The 17,247-nt window shown below is 41.5% G+C and overlaps 1 protein-coding gene across 1 annotated transcript in view; it reads left to right on the top strand.

Annotated features, from left to right (window-relative positions):
* LOC127355195 (receptor-type tyrosine-protein phosphatase mu) overlaps positions 1-17,247 on the top strand; it is a 137,154-nt gene that overhangs the window by 36,912 nt on the left and 82,995 nt on the right. The window contains exons 3-7 of the mRNA XM_051385797.1: positions 4,532-4,699; positions 6,859-6,968; positions 7,669-7,747; positions 8,582-8,697; positions 8,811-8,985. Of these exons, the coding sequence (XP_051241757.1) occupies positions 4,532-4,699; positions 6,859-6,968; positions 7,669-7,747; positions 8,582-8,697; positions 8,811-8,985 (648 nt within the window). The remainder of the gene's footprint in view (positions 1-4,531; positions 4,700-6,858; positions 6,969-7,668; positions 7,748-8,581; positions 8,698-8,810; positions 8,986-17,247) is intronic.

Below are 17,247 nucleotides of genomic sequence, written 5' to 3' on the forward strand. Positions count from 1 at the left end.
TAAAGCCAATAGAACCAGTAGAAACAGCAGGACCAGTAGAACCAGCAGGACCAGTAGGACCATTACAACCAGTAGAACCAGTAAAGTCAGTAGGACCAGTAGAACCATTAGAACCAGTAGAACCATTAAAGCCAATAGAACCAGTAGAAACAGCAGGACCAGTAGAACCAGCAGGACCAGTAGGACCAGCAGGACCAGTAGAACCATTACAACCAGTAGAACCAGTAAAGTCAGTAGGACCAGTAGAACCATTAGAACCAGTAGAACCAGTAAAGCCAATAGAACCAGTAGAAACAGCAGGACCAGTAGAACCAGCAGGACCAGTAGAACCATTAGAACCAGTAGAGCCAGTAGAATCAGTAGAACCAGTAAAGCCAGTAGAACCAGCAGGACCATTAGACCCAGTAGAACCAGCAGAGCCAGTAGAACCAGCAGGACCATTAGACCCAGTAGAACCAGTAGAACTAGTAGAACCAGCAGGACCAGTAGAACCAACAGAACCACTAGAACCAGCAGGATCAGTAGAATCAGTAGAACCAACAGAACCAATAGAACCAGTAGAACCAGCAGTGCCAGTAGAACCAGTAGATCCAGTAGAACCAGTAGAACCAGTAGATCCAGCAGAACCATCAGGACCATTAGAACCATTAGAACCATGGAACCATGGAACCATTAGAACCAGAGCCAGTAGAACCAGTAGGACCAGTAGAACCAGCAGGGCCAGTAGAACCAGTAGATCCAGTAGAACCAGCAGACAGAACAAATCAAATTAACCAGTTTCAACAGTATGGTGGTGAAGACAACAACTCCCATGATGCCAAGCTGCTTCACTGCCTCATTACACGTCCTCTTCAGTTATTGTGGTGATGTGAGCAGGAATTACACACTGTACGTTTAATGATCAGCAAATGAAACAGAAAACCTGCAGTTCCTCTAACGGCCACTTGAGGCAGTCTTGACACAGAACGAGACTGATTGAAAGGAAGTTTTAAGTTGTTTGCTCGTCGTCTTGCAGACTGACTGAATTCAGCGTCATGATGTCGTTATTTCAGCATCTTATTGATCCGTTTATTGACATTAAACCACAGAAACATCTGTTCAATTTGGGCTCATACCGCCCTAGTGACACAGAGTAAAGGGAGAATATTTACTCTCATGAGTAATGTGAGGTGAAAATTTGCTTTGTGTGGCAGCGTGTCTCAGATAAAATTATGTTTTTTAATGTGTATTTTATGTAAGCCTTATTAAGTTGTAAACAACATAATCGTTCATGAGATCGCTCTGAAAGGGATCCCCACAATATTGTTAATTGTTGTCATTATCGCTGTGGCGGACTCCGCCATCCACCAATTTTTAAAAAGTCATATTTATAGTTACTACTGCTGAAAATATTTGTCTGTTACTTTGGTTGTTTTTACTTTACTGTGAACTCAGTTAGCACCGTCCTGATCAACCAAACTCCATTCAGAAAACAAGCAATTTAAAAGTTCCTTTTGTTCATTTGTTGCATCCTTTTGATCCGTTCATTGACGTTAAATCTCAGAAACATCTGTTTGTTTTGGGCTCAAACTGCACAGATTAAACACAGATTAAAGGGCGAATATTCACTTTGCGGTCATAGGCCCCGTATTAAAATGCCCAAATTTACAGCACAAATAAACATGTTTAAAGCCTTTTGGTCTTTAGAGCTAATTTCAGACCGTTTATTATACAGTGTGTGGCGCTTTGGTGATAAAACTGTAAAATCAGGAGTTTTCTTTATGAAGTCTGGAATGAAACACTGACACCAAGCAGGCTGTTGAGAGTCTCTCATAAGAGTTTAAGAGCCGACAGAAACAGGACGATGATGCAGTTGTATTTCAGGGTTGTCTCTGACTGTACACACTTATAATCTGTAAACTGTTCGCTGCAGCTCGACCTCTCCGGCTGTTTGTTCAAGAACATTCCTTGGTTGCTACGGAAACAGCTGGTACAGACACACACACACACACACACACACACACACACGTATTTTCACACATACACAGCGAACATGACCAAACCAGTCAGGACAATCCACGGAAACATGACCTGGAACAGAGTCTGATCACAGAGAGAGCGAGAGAGACGCAGACGAGGACAAACACCAACAAATGACTGATTAGAACTAATAAATCGATCAATAAATGATCAGATCATAACACAGCAGGAAACAAGTAGTTTATTAAAGCAACGACTCGTTTTCCTTTAAATTATCTTTGTCCTTTTACATTCATTCGTTACAGTCATAATTCATACAACCTCTACTGAAGCTTTCTGAAGAGTTCTCAGGGTTCATTCCAGACTGCATAAAGAAAACTCCTGATATTACAGGACTGACACCAAAACATTCATTTGATGACTTTTTATGTCATATTTTCATTTCATTTGTGGACAGACAAAGGACGTCCCGGAGCCGAGCTGCTGCTAACGTTAGCTCAGCTTGTTTCTCTGATAACTTAAGATCCAGACGTCCGATGACTAAAATCCTTCATCTGGTTCAAATCTAGAGTTAAAAAGCACCAAGATCTAAACAGTGGATGGTAAACAGTCAGTGTGTGACTGCTTCTGATTATTGATTATTGATCAACTCCATATAGAACATATAGAGTTTATACACTGTTAATGATTATAGATTATTGATTGAGTTTATACACTGATTAATGATTATAGATTATTGATTGAATATAGAACATAGCTCTAGAGTTTATACACTGATTAATGATAATAGATTATTGATTGAGTTTATACACTGATTAATGATTATAGATTATTAATTGAATATAGAATACCTCTAGAGTTTATACACTGTTTAATGATAATAGATTAGTGATTTAATATTGATTAATGAGAACATTTTAGACTTAGAGGTGTAAAAGTTTCATCCATACCAGAACTGATCATTGAATGTGCTGCAGGTTGATATCAGTTCGCTGATCGTTAGACACAAATGTTCATTCGTGACACATATTTACGTACTGTGCATGAACTCATCAGTGTGTACTGTTCTCTCTCTCTCTCTCTCTCTCTCTCTCTCTCTCTCCTCATCAGTCTGTATTGTCCTCGCTCGCCCCCTCCTCTCCTCCTCGTTTACTCTCATTTATCTCTCTTCTTCGTTGTCCTCCTCCTCCCCTTCTCTCTGCCATGATTAAAACTCTTGTTTTTCTAATCGATTCTCCTCAAGGACCATTGATCTGCTGACACACACACACACACACACACACACACACACACACACACACACTCTCTGTGAACCTGGAAATAAAATCAAATAAAAGTCTCCTCTCAGATGAAATTGATCTCTGGGGAGGAAATCAGTGGTTTTACAGTTTGTGTTGGAGAGTAAAGGACCAACAGACGTTACTGAGGCTGAATCCTCTTCACTGTCACAGTTTAATGTGTCACAGGAGGAGCTGCTCAAGTTCGCTTCAACTGTCTGCTTTTAAAGACAACTGATGCAGTGAATGTGAGCGTCTCAGACAAAACAGTGACGCCAGGTGATGAGGTGACGGAATGAAGCCTCAGATGTGACATATAGACATGCATCCAGGTGTTAACGGGGTCCCGGACCCCTGACACGAGCTGAACCCACAGCACGATCGAGACAGCGGGTTGAGACCAGAAATTTTTTTTATTGTAGTGTTTTCCATGATGTTGCAACACACGACATTTTGTACAGCGCCTCAAGGCATCCTGGGAAACTACTACTACTATCTAAACACCTTTAGGATTAAAAGTTTTAATATTTATGAGTTTACGTTGTCAACATTTCGCCATGAAACAGGAAACTGTACATAACTTGTACATTACACCTGTCTGACCACAGCTAAGTCATAATAATCAGTCAGACTCATAGCGCCCCCTACTGGGAACAGGAAGTAAGCCTTCTATGGTGTTCATCATCTGATTTACATTCAGTTTTCACAGTGTGGTCTACACATGACGCGACCCCAGCACGCCCGACTCGTGCAGGCGACGCGTGCAGGCGAGGGCCCGTTTATCGCTGCTCGCAGCTTTAATTTGTTGTTGTTTGTTGTTACCTTGTTGTTCTTACAGTACTTTTAATGTTTGAACAGTCTGACTGACAGCTGTACAACCACTGAAGATATGTTTCACTGTTACTGCTCTCCTGCTGTTGCCATGGAGACGCCCTTCAACCCACACACACTAAAAAAAAGACGAGTAATTTGAATTTCATAGAAAGTTTCACAGAAACTGAGACATAAAGGAAAGTAAATCCAGAGAAACTAGAATGATTGACAGCTCACACACACACACACACACACACAGACACACACAGACAGAATAATATTTTTGGATATTCGGGGAAGAAGTCTGGAGATGAAACAGTTGACGATTCCAACGTGATTCAAATTTAATTCATTTTCTGTTTGTTTGTTTGTTTGTCTTTCTGCAGATTTTATGACCTCATACTTTTATTGTGAAGAGTCTGGTATCTGAAGACTATTTTGGAGCCTGCGTTTGTTAATGAGGTGTCACTTCCTGTCTGCAGGTTCCTCCTTCCTGTTTGTGAACACGTCGGGTCGTTACAGCGGTCAGCGTGCTCAGTTGCTGCTGCCGCCGCTCAAAGAGAACGACACGCACTGCGTCAACTTCCTGTTCTACCAGGCGGGAGGACGTGAGGGTGCCACGCCCGCCACACTCAACGTTTATGTCAAAGGTACAAATACTACACAGACTACTACAATACTACAATACTACAGAGACTACTACAATACTACAATACTACAATACTACACAGAATACTACAATACTACACATAATACTACAATACTACACAGAATACTACGCAGAATACTACAATACTACACAGAGTACTACAATACTACACAGAATACTACAATACTACAATACTACACAGAATACTACAATACTACACAGAATACCACAATACTACAATACTACACAGAATTCTACAATACTACACAGAATACTACAATACTACACAGAATACTACAATACTACACAGATTACTACAATACTACACAGAATACCACAACACTACACAGAATACTACAATACTACAATACTACACAGAATACTACACAGAATACTACGCACAATACTACAATACTACACAGAATACCACAATACTACAATACTACACAGAATACTACAATACTACACAGAATACTACAATACTACACAGAATACTACAATACTACACAGATTACTACAATACTACACAGAGTAGTACAATACTACACAGAATTCTACACAGAATACTACAATACTACACAGAACACTACAATACTACACAGAATACAACAATACACCACAGAATACTACAATACTACAATAGTACACAGAATACTACAATAGTACAATACTACACAGAATACTACAATACTACACAGAATACTACAATACTACACAGAGTAGTACAATACTACACAGAATTCTACACAGAATACTACAATACTACAATACTACACAGAGTACTACAATACTACACAGAATTCTGCACAGAATACTACAATACTACAATACTACACAGAGTACTACAATACTACACAGAATACTGCACAGAATACTACAATACTACAATAGCACACAGAATACTACACAGAATACTACAATAGCACACAGAATACTACAATACTACAATACTACACAGAATACTACAATACTACACAGAATACTACAATACTACACAGACTACTACAATACTACACAGACTACTACAATACTACAATACTACACAGAATACTACAATACTACACAGAATACTACAATACTACACAGACTACTACAATACTACACAGACTACTACAATACTACAAAAGTACACAGAATACTACAATAGTACACAGAATACTACAATACTACACAGACTACTACAATACTACAATACTACACAGAATACTACAATACTACACAGAATACTACAATACTACACAGACTACTACAATACTACACAGACTACTACAATACTACAAAAGTACACAGAATACTACAATAGTACACAGAATACTACAATACTACACAGAATACTACAATGCTACACAGAATACTACAATACTACACAGACTACTACAATACTACACAGACTACTACCATACTACAAAAGTACACAGAATACTACAATACTACACAGACTACTACAATACTACAAAAGTACACAGAATACTACAATAGTACACAGAATACTACAATACTGCCCAGAATACTACAATGCTACACAGAATACTATAATAGTACATTATTAGTATACTTAGTACACTATGCAGTAGTGTCTATTTCAAAGGTATTGTTGCGCTTTCAGCTTCGTCAGCCATGATGAGGAAGGATTACACGGAGAAAAGTGTCTCACATGTTGCTTTTATTTTACTCTCTTCTTCACAGCACCGTGAAAAGAACATCAGTAGCCATGGCTTCATGAAAAGTCACGTAGTGCACTGCTCCCACACATTTTTCTCATTCACATTGCCACACAGTGTAAAGTGTCCCGAAGTGACGTAAAGTGCCCAAACAAAAACACAGCAGGGCGTACGTCTTATAATACAGGTTCATAACAAAATGGGCTGGCCGTAATTCTTACAATATGGGAGCATATCAAACACATGGAATGATATAACTTAAATCTAATGTAACTAATATGCTTGATGAGAATACATAACTTAACAGGTATGCTGAAGTACTCCAGAGTACTGTGATATACTACAAACTCACATACTGTGTGGGGCGGGGCTGCCAGGGGTTTGTGGGCGGGGCTGCCAGGGGTTTGTGGGCGGGGCTGCCAGGGGTTTGTGGGCGGGGCTGCCAGGTGTTTGTGGGCGGGGCTGCCAGGTGTGTTCACAGTGTTTTTGTTTCCTGCAGAGAACAACAGTCCGCTAGGAGTTCCAGTCTTTAACTCATCAGGCCCCGCCTACCACATCTGGAAAGAGGTGGAGCTAGCTGTGTCCACCTTCTGGCCTAATTACTACCAGGTAACACACACACACTGTACACACACACACACACACACACACACTGACAGTACTGAGTTACTGTCATGTTAGCTATAGTGCGATACTGTTAGATTACTGTTTGATTCTTCTTTAAACACTGAAATAATAACCGCTCATGGGATTTCACAGGAATCAACAGCTACTTCCTGGTTGCACACACACACACACACACACACACACACAGGTGGCTGGCATCACCACGGCAACCACCGATCCACCTCATTAGAGTGAAGGATTAACGAGAGAGGAAGAGGAGGAGGGTAGATGTTGAACAGAACAGAGAAAGGAAACGATGAAGGACAGAATGAAGGAAGTGAGGAAACAGGAAGTAGTGAGAGAATAAAGAATAAAAGAAGAAACAAATGAAAAGAAAAACAAGCAGTGAAACAGGAAGTGAGTGATGCAGGAAGCAGAGAAGAAGAATGGAGGGAGGAGAACTTCCTGTTTCTGTGTGCCAACAGGAAGTGTGTGCTGCCGGTTTCCTTGGCGATAAGACTGTGGAATGCACACACACACACACACACACACACACACACACACACACTCAAAGAGCCGATCAATGACGAATTCAATATTCATTATATTTTATTTACATTTTTTCACACAATCAATAATCAATAACAATAGAATCCTGATGTTGATCCTGATGTTGATCCTGATGTTGATCCTGATGTTTTAGGTTGTGTTTGAGGCGGTCAGCACCGGTCAGAGAGGGGTACTGGCCATCAAGGACATCACGCTGCAGGGACACCAGTGCAGTAAGCACACACACACACACACACACGCACGCACACACACATACACACACACACACACACACACACACACACACACACACACACACACACACACACACACACACACACACACACACACACACACACACACACACACACAGAGAAAGGCCCCACCCCCTTGTAGAACAGGCTCCTAATTGGTTAACAAGGTTTGGCTGCTTAATTGGATAACGATGTTAAAAGTTGAGCTGGCATCGTTGAATCAAGGTCAGTGTGTTGTTGTTGTTTGTTTGTGTGTGTGTGTGTGTGTGTGTGTGTGTGTGTGTGTGTGTGTGGAGACAGGGGAGCTCATTAAAATATAAATTGATTAGCATGGACTTTGATCCATCCGTCTGTTTATCTGCCTGAATTTTTGATGTTGCTTTGTTATGTGAACACACACACACACACACACACACACAGTGTGAAATCTCCAGTAAACATCCTTGACCTGAACGGTTTTTACCTCGATACTGTCGAATAAAGTGATTGGAAACACACACATACACACACACACACTCACATATACACACACTCACACACACACCCACACACTCACACACACACACACACACACACACACACTCACATATAAACACACTCACATACACACACACTCACATACACACACACTCACATATACACACACACGCACACACACAAACTGTGTCCTCCATGATCCATTCTCTGATTGGATCTGTGATTCTCGCTGCCTGGCTCAAAAGATCGGGGGCGAAAAGGTTAGCTGTTTCATTGTGATGATGTCATCAATGTGCGACCTCTGACCTCTGTGTGTGTGTGTGTGTGTGTCCTCAGTGAGCACGCCTCACTTCCTGCACATTAAAGGCGTTGAGGTGAACGCAGGACAGACGGCGACGTTTCACTGCACCGTCAACGGACGACCGCAGAGCAACCTGTTGCTCTACCTGCAGGTACCGATCAATACCGATCAATACCGATCAATACTCAAACATGGTTAATACTCATATGTGTGTAATACTGTGTGTAGTATTACTCTGAGCATTATGTATTTTCTGGTTGCTAGGGGATGGGCGGTCGTCAGGCAGTCGTCAGGGAAACCAAGCCAGTAAACTCTCGCCGTTACGTGGCGAGCTTCGACGTGGAGAACACGACCAAAGGCGACTCTGGACGTTATCGCTGCATCGCCCAATCAGAGCGAGGCGTGGGCGTGTCCTCCTACGCTGACCTCACAGTCAAACGTGAGTCCTGTCGTCTGATTGGCTCAAATGTTGTTTTTGGTGTCATTATTTTAATTTGTATTTTTTTGGTGTTTTTCTTTATGATTTTCTTATTGTTGATTGTGATTGCTGTGAAAAATGACACACACACAGAAGAAGAGGAAAGGAACGTAACGTTAGCTCTCTGGCTACTAGCGTAACGTTAGATCTCTGCCTCTGAATCAGACACTACATCCAACCCTAACCCTAACCCTAACCCTAACCCTACATCCATCAGTGAAACCTCTAACAGGAACACAGATCTATATTCTTTAGATGAAACCAATAATTTTCTGAATGTAACTTTTAATAAATCTGTCAAGAGTATGTGATTATTTCAGCGACACTGAAAAGTTCATCAGATCCGTCAATGTACCAAAAGGATAAGAAGGTAAAATGTTAATGTACCACACAGTGATTTCCTCTTTTTACTGTTCTTTGTTTGTTTCTTTTTACCTGTTTCTCCTCTCTGACCTCTACATGCAGAGCCTAAAAATAGGATCTTTAAACATTAACGGTGGGAGAGACAGATACAAAAGAGCATTAATATCTGAGGTCTCAGCTCAAAAAAGGATAGATGTTTTATTTTTACAAGAAACACACACTAATCCAGCAAACGAGGTAGACTGGAATTTATGGTGGGAGGGTTCGTGTGCCCTCAGCCATGGCACTAACCTTAGTGCAGGGGTCGCTGTTCTGTTCAGAGCAACTGTAAATGCAACAGTTTTATCTTCCACTGAAGTGGTTAAGGGTCGGCTGTTGGTTGTAAGGGCAGAAATAAAGAACTCTGTAATCTGCTTTGTAAACATATATGCCCCAAATCAGGGAGCAGAAAGAGTAGGTTTTTTCACCCTGCTACATAATGAGGTAAGAATCACCACCAGGATCATTTAATCATAGGTGGGGATTTTAACTGTACTGTAGACTTTACTGTGGACAGGACAAGCGAGGAACCCCACCCACAGTCCTCTCAAAGCCTAAACAGCATCATCACACAGCTAGATCTGTTAGACACATGGAGGGTCAAACATCCGCAATACAGACAATACACATGGGTGAGGGTCAGTAACAACAGGGTGAGTGCAGTGAGACTGGACAGGATCGACATTTCTCAGTCTCACCTCCAGACTAATTCACAGTAACATAAGTCCAGTTGGCTTTTCTGATCACCATTTCATCATCACAGAGTTTCACCAGCTGAAAGGGTTAAATCCTACTGGTTCTTTAACAACAAACTTCTCTAAGATAATACCTTCTGCCAGAGCTTTGAGTGTTTTTGGCAGCAGTGGAAAATCAAAAAATCAGATTTCAGTTCCTTGAAGTTGTGGTGGGAAATTGGTAAGGCACAGATTTGTGTTTTTTGTCAGCAATACACCTCTCATTCCACTACTAACATCAAGGCAGTAGTTCAGGAACTCGAAACTGACATGGAGACTCTGATCCCAATATGGCTCATTGGCTTCAGGAGAAGAGGTTGGAGTTGAGCTACTTCCTGCAGGAGAGAGTGAAGGGACCTCTTGTCAGGTCTTGTTTCCTCCAGCTAAGGGACATGGATGCCCCGACCTCTTTCTTTTTTAATCTGGAGAGATCTGTGGCACAGAGGAAGCAGATGACCTGCCTCAAGCTTCCTGGAGGAAGAGTGACCACCAGTCCAACCAAGATGAGGAACCATGCAGTGGATTTCTATACCAACCTCTTCAGGGCAGAACACTGCAGCATGGAGTGCCGCGAGGAGCTCCTGAAAGGACTTCCTCAGCTCAGCCCGGGAGAGAAAGCTGCTCTGGACTGCAAACTCACTCTGGAAGAGCTGACTGTCGCTGTCAACCAGATGGCATCAGGGCAATCACCAGGGATTGATGGTCTTTCCACTGAATTCTTCAGGCAGTTTTGGAAAAGTCTTGGTCCTGATTTACATAGTGTCTTATTGGAGTGTTTCAGAAATGGGTGTCTTCCTGTCCCCTGTCAGCGGGCAGTACTTTCCCTGCTGCCCAAGAAAGGAGACCTGGCCTTACTTAAGAACTGGAGGCCAGTTGCCCTCCACTGCACAGACTATAAGGTGCTTTCTAGAGCCTTATCAAATAGACTAAAGGACATCTTGAGATGTTATAGATGTGTGTAAATTTGATAATGTTAATTTTGGTATTGTGTCTTTAGACCAGGAGAAAGCCTTTGATCGGGTGGATCACTCTTATTTGTTTTCTGCACTTAGGGCTTTTGGCATTTGTGATGGTTTTTTGGCTTGGGTGGGTTTATTGTGCAGCTGTGCTGAATGTATGGTGAAGATGGGGGCAGAACCGTTGCTGTGCAGGTTGAGGGATTGGCTCAGTGGTCTCTCACTGCCTGGGTCCTCTTGGTCGTCCTCCTACTGTTTCTGCTTATGCAGATGATGTAAATATTTTTGTCACCAATCAGGAGGACGTTCAATGTTTGAAGGACACCCTGTCGCTGTATGAAAAGGCCTCATCTGCATGGTGAACTGGGCAAAGAGTGAGGCTTTGTTGATGGGGCAGTGGAGGGACCAGGTAGTGCCCAGTCTGCCTGGAGGACTTGAGTGGGGGAAGGAGGTCTTTGGGCACCGAGGGCTTTCAGGTAAAGAACTGGGAGGGAGTTCAGGAGAAAGTGTGCGCTCAGTTGTCTAAATGGAAATAATTGCTACCCCAGTTGTCATATAGGGGAAGAGTTCTGGTGGCTAATAACCTGGTCGCTTCGACTCTGTGGCACATACTCATCGCTCTGACACCACCAAGAGGCCTGATGGAGGACGTTCAGAGAGCCATCCTTGACTTTTTCTGGTCTGGCCGGCACTGGATCCGGGCTGCAGCCTTCTACCTGCCTGTGGCTGAAGGAGGTCAGGGACTGATCAACATCCAGTCTAAGATCGCCTCCTTTAGAATACAGACTGCAAAAAGACTACTATACGACTGTGGCCCAAGCTGGTTTGATACAGCTCGCCTGCTGCTGTGGAGAGCTGGGCGCTTGGGCTACGATAAACAGCTCTTCCTTCTACGGCCCGAGGACCTGGATCCGACTGGACTGACACCTTTTTACAATTCGGTGCTGCAGGCTTGGCAGATCTTTAAGACCAAACGTGGCACAAATGAGACCCGAGTATGTGGTTGTTTGAAGAACCTCTTTTTTTCATCAATTTCATCAAGACTCAAACACTGTAGCCTGCCAGCCTGAGAGCCAGTCTCAGAAAGGCTGGCTGCACCAAACTGGGCCATCTGATGAAGATGACGGCAACATCGGTGGACTCTCTGAGAGAGAACAGCAACATCACCTCCATCAGGTTGATCAACAGAGTGGTGGAGGAAGTCTGTGCTGCACTGCCACAACCCCTGAGAGCATTTGCAGAAGACCATGCTCTGTGCGACCAGTGGAGTGGGGAGTACAGTTTCCCCTCTCTGACTCTCACCCCAGCTGTGGGGGGAGTGGCAGGAGGGAGGAGGTTCAATTCAATTCAATTTTATTTGTATAGCGCCAATTCATAACAGAAGTTATCTCAGGACACTTTTCAAATAGAGCAGGTCTAGACCGAACTCTTTAACATTAATTACAGAGACCCAACAGTACCACCATGAGCAAGCACTTGGCGACAAGGGCAAGGAAAAACTGCCTGTTAAAAGGCAGAAACCTAGGACAGATCCTCCGGCTCTAGGTGGGTGGTCGTCTGTCTCGACCAGTTGGGGTGAGAGAGAGAGAGAGAGAGAGAGAGAGAGAGAGAGAGAGAGAGCGACAGACAGACAGACAGGTGCACAGCAACAACAGGTGAGTTGCTGTCTCTCATAACTCTTCAGCTGGACAAGTTTCAGGATTCAGGGAAGAAGGCAGTCTACCAAATCTGCGTCAAGGTTCTGAACCTGCGCTCTTTGGCAGGGATAAAGGAGTCCATGTGGACTGAGTTTTTTGGTCCAGACGTTTCCTCCAGTGGAGGATTGTACACCGGGCAATAGCTACAAACAGATACAGAGCTTTTTATCTGGTTCTGTTAAGTTGGCCATCTGGCTGACCCACAGGAACCGGAGTCAGGGTGCAGTGTGGAACCGGTGCTGGTTCTGAAGGGACTACTGAAGACCGTCCGAAGGTGGAACATGCTTACCATCAGATGGTGCAGGCCTTCAGTCACATATGGGCTTCTTATTTAATTAAGTTGTTTCTTTGGTTTGTTTTGCTTTGTCTTGTTAAGCTCTAAAGTGATTATGTGATTGTGATGAAAAAGTCCAATAAAATGGATGTTAAACCTCAAACTCTCTCAATACTGTAACTATGATTGACTCAATCACAATCACAGTCACAATCAATCAATTTCAGTCAATAAGTAATTAATTACTATGAATCAATCAATCAATCAATCAGTTTGTGTTAACTAAAAATGTCATTAAAACAGTAGTAAAGTAACAGGCTACAGTTAAAACAAGTAGTCTGTTGTCAATATAACAGTAATAACAAAGAAGAAGAAAAAAGAAGTTAGAAAATGAAAATAATATATTAAAAATTAAAATAAATAAATAAAATAGTAAGCGTGTGTGTGGGTGTATATATATATTAAAAGAAAAAAAAATAGTTTAGTTAGAGTTTCCACTGGTTGTCCTCACTTCGTGGTATGAGGAGACATATTTTGCTGCAATAATTTGACTTTTGGGCATTTCTCCCAGTAAATAGGGGAGTTTCTGTGTGTCTGATAATAATTCGAATTCGGGGTATATTTGGGAAATGTTTGCAAATTGTTTTTCTCTTAAAGTTTTGAATTGAGGGCATGAGGTTAGAAAGTGCAGCTCTGTCTCTACCGGTCCTCTGTCACACTGGGAGCAGAGTCTCTCCTCTTCTGGTAGCCAGTTCTGTCTGTGGCGACCCGTTTCCAGCCATGGCCAGGCTGTGTTCACTCAGTCTGTACACTGTCAACATTTTTCTTAGTTCAGGACATTTTATTGTGATCAGGTAATTTGCCAGTTTGAATTCTCTTTTTAGGGTCAGATAACATTGTAATTTACTTTGTGTGATGGTTGTTTCTTTCCTGTATTCAATATATTTTTCTTTTTGCTTGTTGATAATTTGGTTTGGTCTGATTGAGTTGGTGTTGCTGTCCTGAGGCTGTTGGGGACATGTTACTGCAGAGAGCCTCAGGACCAGCTGGCTGAGGGGACTGTTCTCCGGTTTCAGCTCCTGGTATGTTGGGGCTTTGTGATGGTATGTCTGGGGGTTAACTGATTTTAAGTGATTGTAAAATTGAATTGATCTTTTCTGTATTTTTAGTAGGAGGGGGTATTGGTCGAGTTCTGCTCTGCACAGATTATTTGGTGTTTTTCTCTGCACCTGCAGGATGCTCTTACAGAACTCAGTGTGGAAAGATTCTATGATTGTTTTGTCCCATTTGTCAAATTCATTATTTAGTTTTGGTCCCCAAAGGAATCAAAGGCTTTTTTGAAGTCAACGAAACATGCATATACGTTTCTTTTCTTAATTTTTAATTCTTGATCAATTAAAGTCTGGAGGGTAAATATATGGTCCGTTGTGCGGCAATTTGGCAAGAAACCAGTTTGGCATTTATTCAGAATATTGTGGTCATCAAGAAAGTTGACAAGTTGTTTATTAATGATGTTGCAGAATATTTTTCCCAGGTCACTGGAGACACATATTCCTCTGTAGTTATTTGGGTCATATTTATTTCCGGATTTATGAATTTATGGGGTTATTAAACCTTTGTTCCAGATGTCTGGAAAAGCTCCATTTGACAGAATAGTATTGAATAGAGTATTTGATCATTTCGTTGATTCCATCAATACCACAAGCCTTTTTTACTTTCAGGGACTGGGTGACTTCTGTTAATTCTTGTTCTGTTACTGGGTAATCTAGACGGTTTTGGTTGTTTTTTATCACCGCCTCCGGAGTTTTCCATTTTGTGAATATCTTGTACTGATCATCATTTTTTGTAATATTACTGTATAATTCACTAAAGTGATTAATCCAAATATTTCCATCTTGGATCGCCAATTCATCCTGCTGGGTTTTGTTTAGGTTGTTCCATTTCTCCCAGAAGTGGTTGGATTCGAGGGATTCCTCAATTTCACAGAGCTGGTTCTTGCTGTGTTGTTCTTTCTTTGTTTTTAGGGTGTACTTGTATTGTTTCAGAGTGGCCTCATATTGACAGCATATGTTGGTTATCTGGGTCTCTATGCTTTTCATTTGATAATTTCCTTAAAGTTTTCCTTAGGTTTTTGCATTCAGTGTCAAACCATTTGTTATTGTTCATTTGTTGAGATTTTGGTTTGGAGGCTTTCAAATTAGACAATAGAGCCAAATGATGAAAAATTGAATTGATTTTGTCCACAGCAGAATTTACACCAGAATTATTATGGGGAAATGTTTCAGTTAGAAATAAATGAGTTAAATCATATATGTTTTGATTTTCCAGTGCCTTTTGATACGCCCCCATGCTGTCAGGGGTCCATCTGTATGAGTATGTGCTGTTAAACAGTTCACAGGCACTAGGGGCTCCAGAGTTAGACTGGGCCATTTTCAGATAGATTGTGATTTTGCTGTGGTCTGAGAGGTGTGTGAGGGGTGTGAGGGGGCTGACTGTGAAAGCTCTGAGAGACATTGGATCTAGATCTGTAATGAAATAATCTACCTTACTACTGCCAAGAGCTGAGCTGTAAGTGTAGCGACCCAGAGAGTCCCCTCGTAGCCTGCCGTTGACTATGTACAGACCCAGTGTACGGTAGAGCTGTAAAAGCTGCATACCGCTTGTATTAGTAAGCTTGTCAAAGCTCTTTCTAGTGGGACATTCAGGGAGGGGGAAGCAGGTGCTTCCAGGGAAGTGTTTGTCTCCCTGGGTGTTCATAGTGTCAGCTCTTTCCCCTGTTCGAGCGTTCAAGTCCCCACAGAGTAACACATTTCCCATGGTTTTATGATGGTTAATTTCCTCCTCAAGAATAGAGAAAATATCTGGGTTGTAGTAGGGGGATTCTGATGGAGGTATATAGATGGCACACATGTAGACATGTTGCTCAGCACAAATAATTTTTATGTTTATTTTCAACCATATATAAGATTCTTCTGTGATGGACTGGCTCAGTTCTGATTTACACCATATAATCATGCCTCCTGAATCTCTGCCTTGGGTTATTGTGGGATGTTTTGTTGATGGTATAATAATCTCAGTGTAGCCGTGAGGACGACCAGTGGAAACATCTTCTCTGCACCATGTCTCCTGTAAAACTATGTCAGAGTCTTTTAACTCTCTATTAAAATCTGAATTTCTGCTCTTTAAACCAAAAGCTGATGATCTCAGACCTTGAATGTTCCAACATGTTATTGTAAACGATTTCATCTCTAAGTGTGATCCGTTCAAAAATTAGACAAACACCTTAAAAGAAAAATAATAATAATAAACTAGATATTAAAAAATAATAATGGTAATAAATGAAAAGTGTAAAAAGACGAAAAGAGGTCAATTAATAAAATATTAAACTTTGAGTGACATTTTAGAGTGTATCATGTGTGAAATTCTGTTTAAAATTGTCTGTTTAGAATTATATTACTATTCATTTAAAATGATATACAACATGTTAAACTATTAATTATTGTGGTGTGGTGCTCTTCCACCATGTAGTCCATTTGGCTGTGTACAATGCGAGAGAAAATCACGTGCAATCATCAAACGTATAGCTATAAGACAAACACGTGTAAACGCAACTAGCCTTGATAAGAAAACGCCTATCCTAATAATTTCAGATACTTCGAGCGAACAGTTTAAAGGTTATTCAAGTATTCATAGAATTTAGATAATTTAGAATAATTATCTTACCTCGATGCGACAGGCTATCCAAATGCCAGATGAATGTCTTCACCCAAAAACGTTTGCTTTTTACCCGGATAAAGAATGTTGTAGAATGTTTGGCGAACGATGATAGATAGCGCGATGACAACCACCAGATGCCGCTGTTCGGACGCATCATACGATTCGGAGGCATATCACATATTTAAAGTTTATAAAAACTGATTATTTTCCGATTCATGGCACGTTTTTCATTATTTTTTTAATGCGTTCTGCGGAGAAGGGAGACTGGCATTGGTCACGGTTTGGAATGAAAGGGAGAAAACAGGATAGAGTAACACTGCGGATATCGCTCATATTGCTCAGAGATTGCATATTTGACCATATTTGAGGTACTGTAAAAACATATTGCTCAGTGTTTCCTGGCTACTGATAGTATATTTGACTTTTACACATATGAGACTACA

Source organism: Dicentrarchus labrax, unplaced genomic scaffold (genome assembly GCF_905237075.1).
Source record: "Dicentrarchus labrax unplaced genomic scaffold, dlabrax2021, whole genome shotgun sequence".
In the NCBI taxonomy this organism is placed as follows: domain Eukaryota; kingdom Metazoa; phylum Chordata; class Actinopteri; family Moronidae; genus Dicentrarchus; species Dicentrarchus labrax.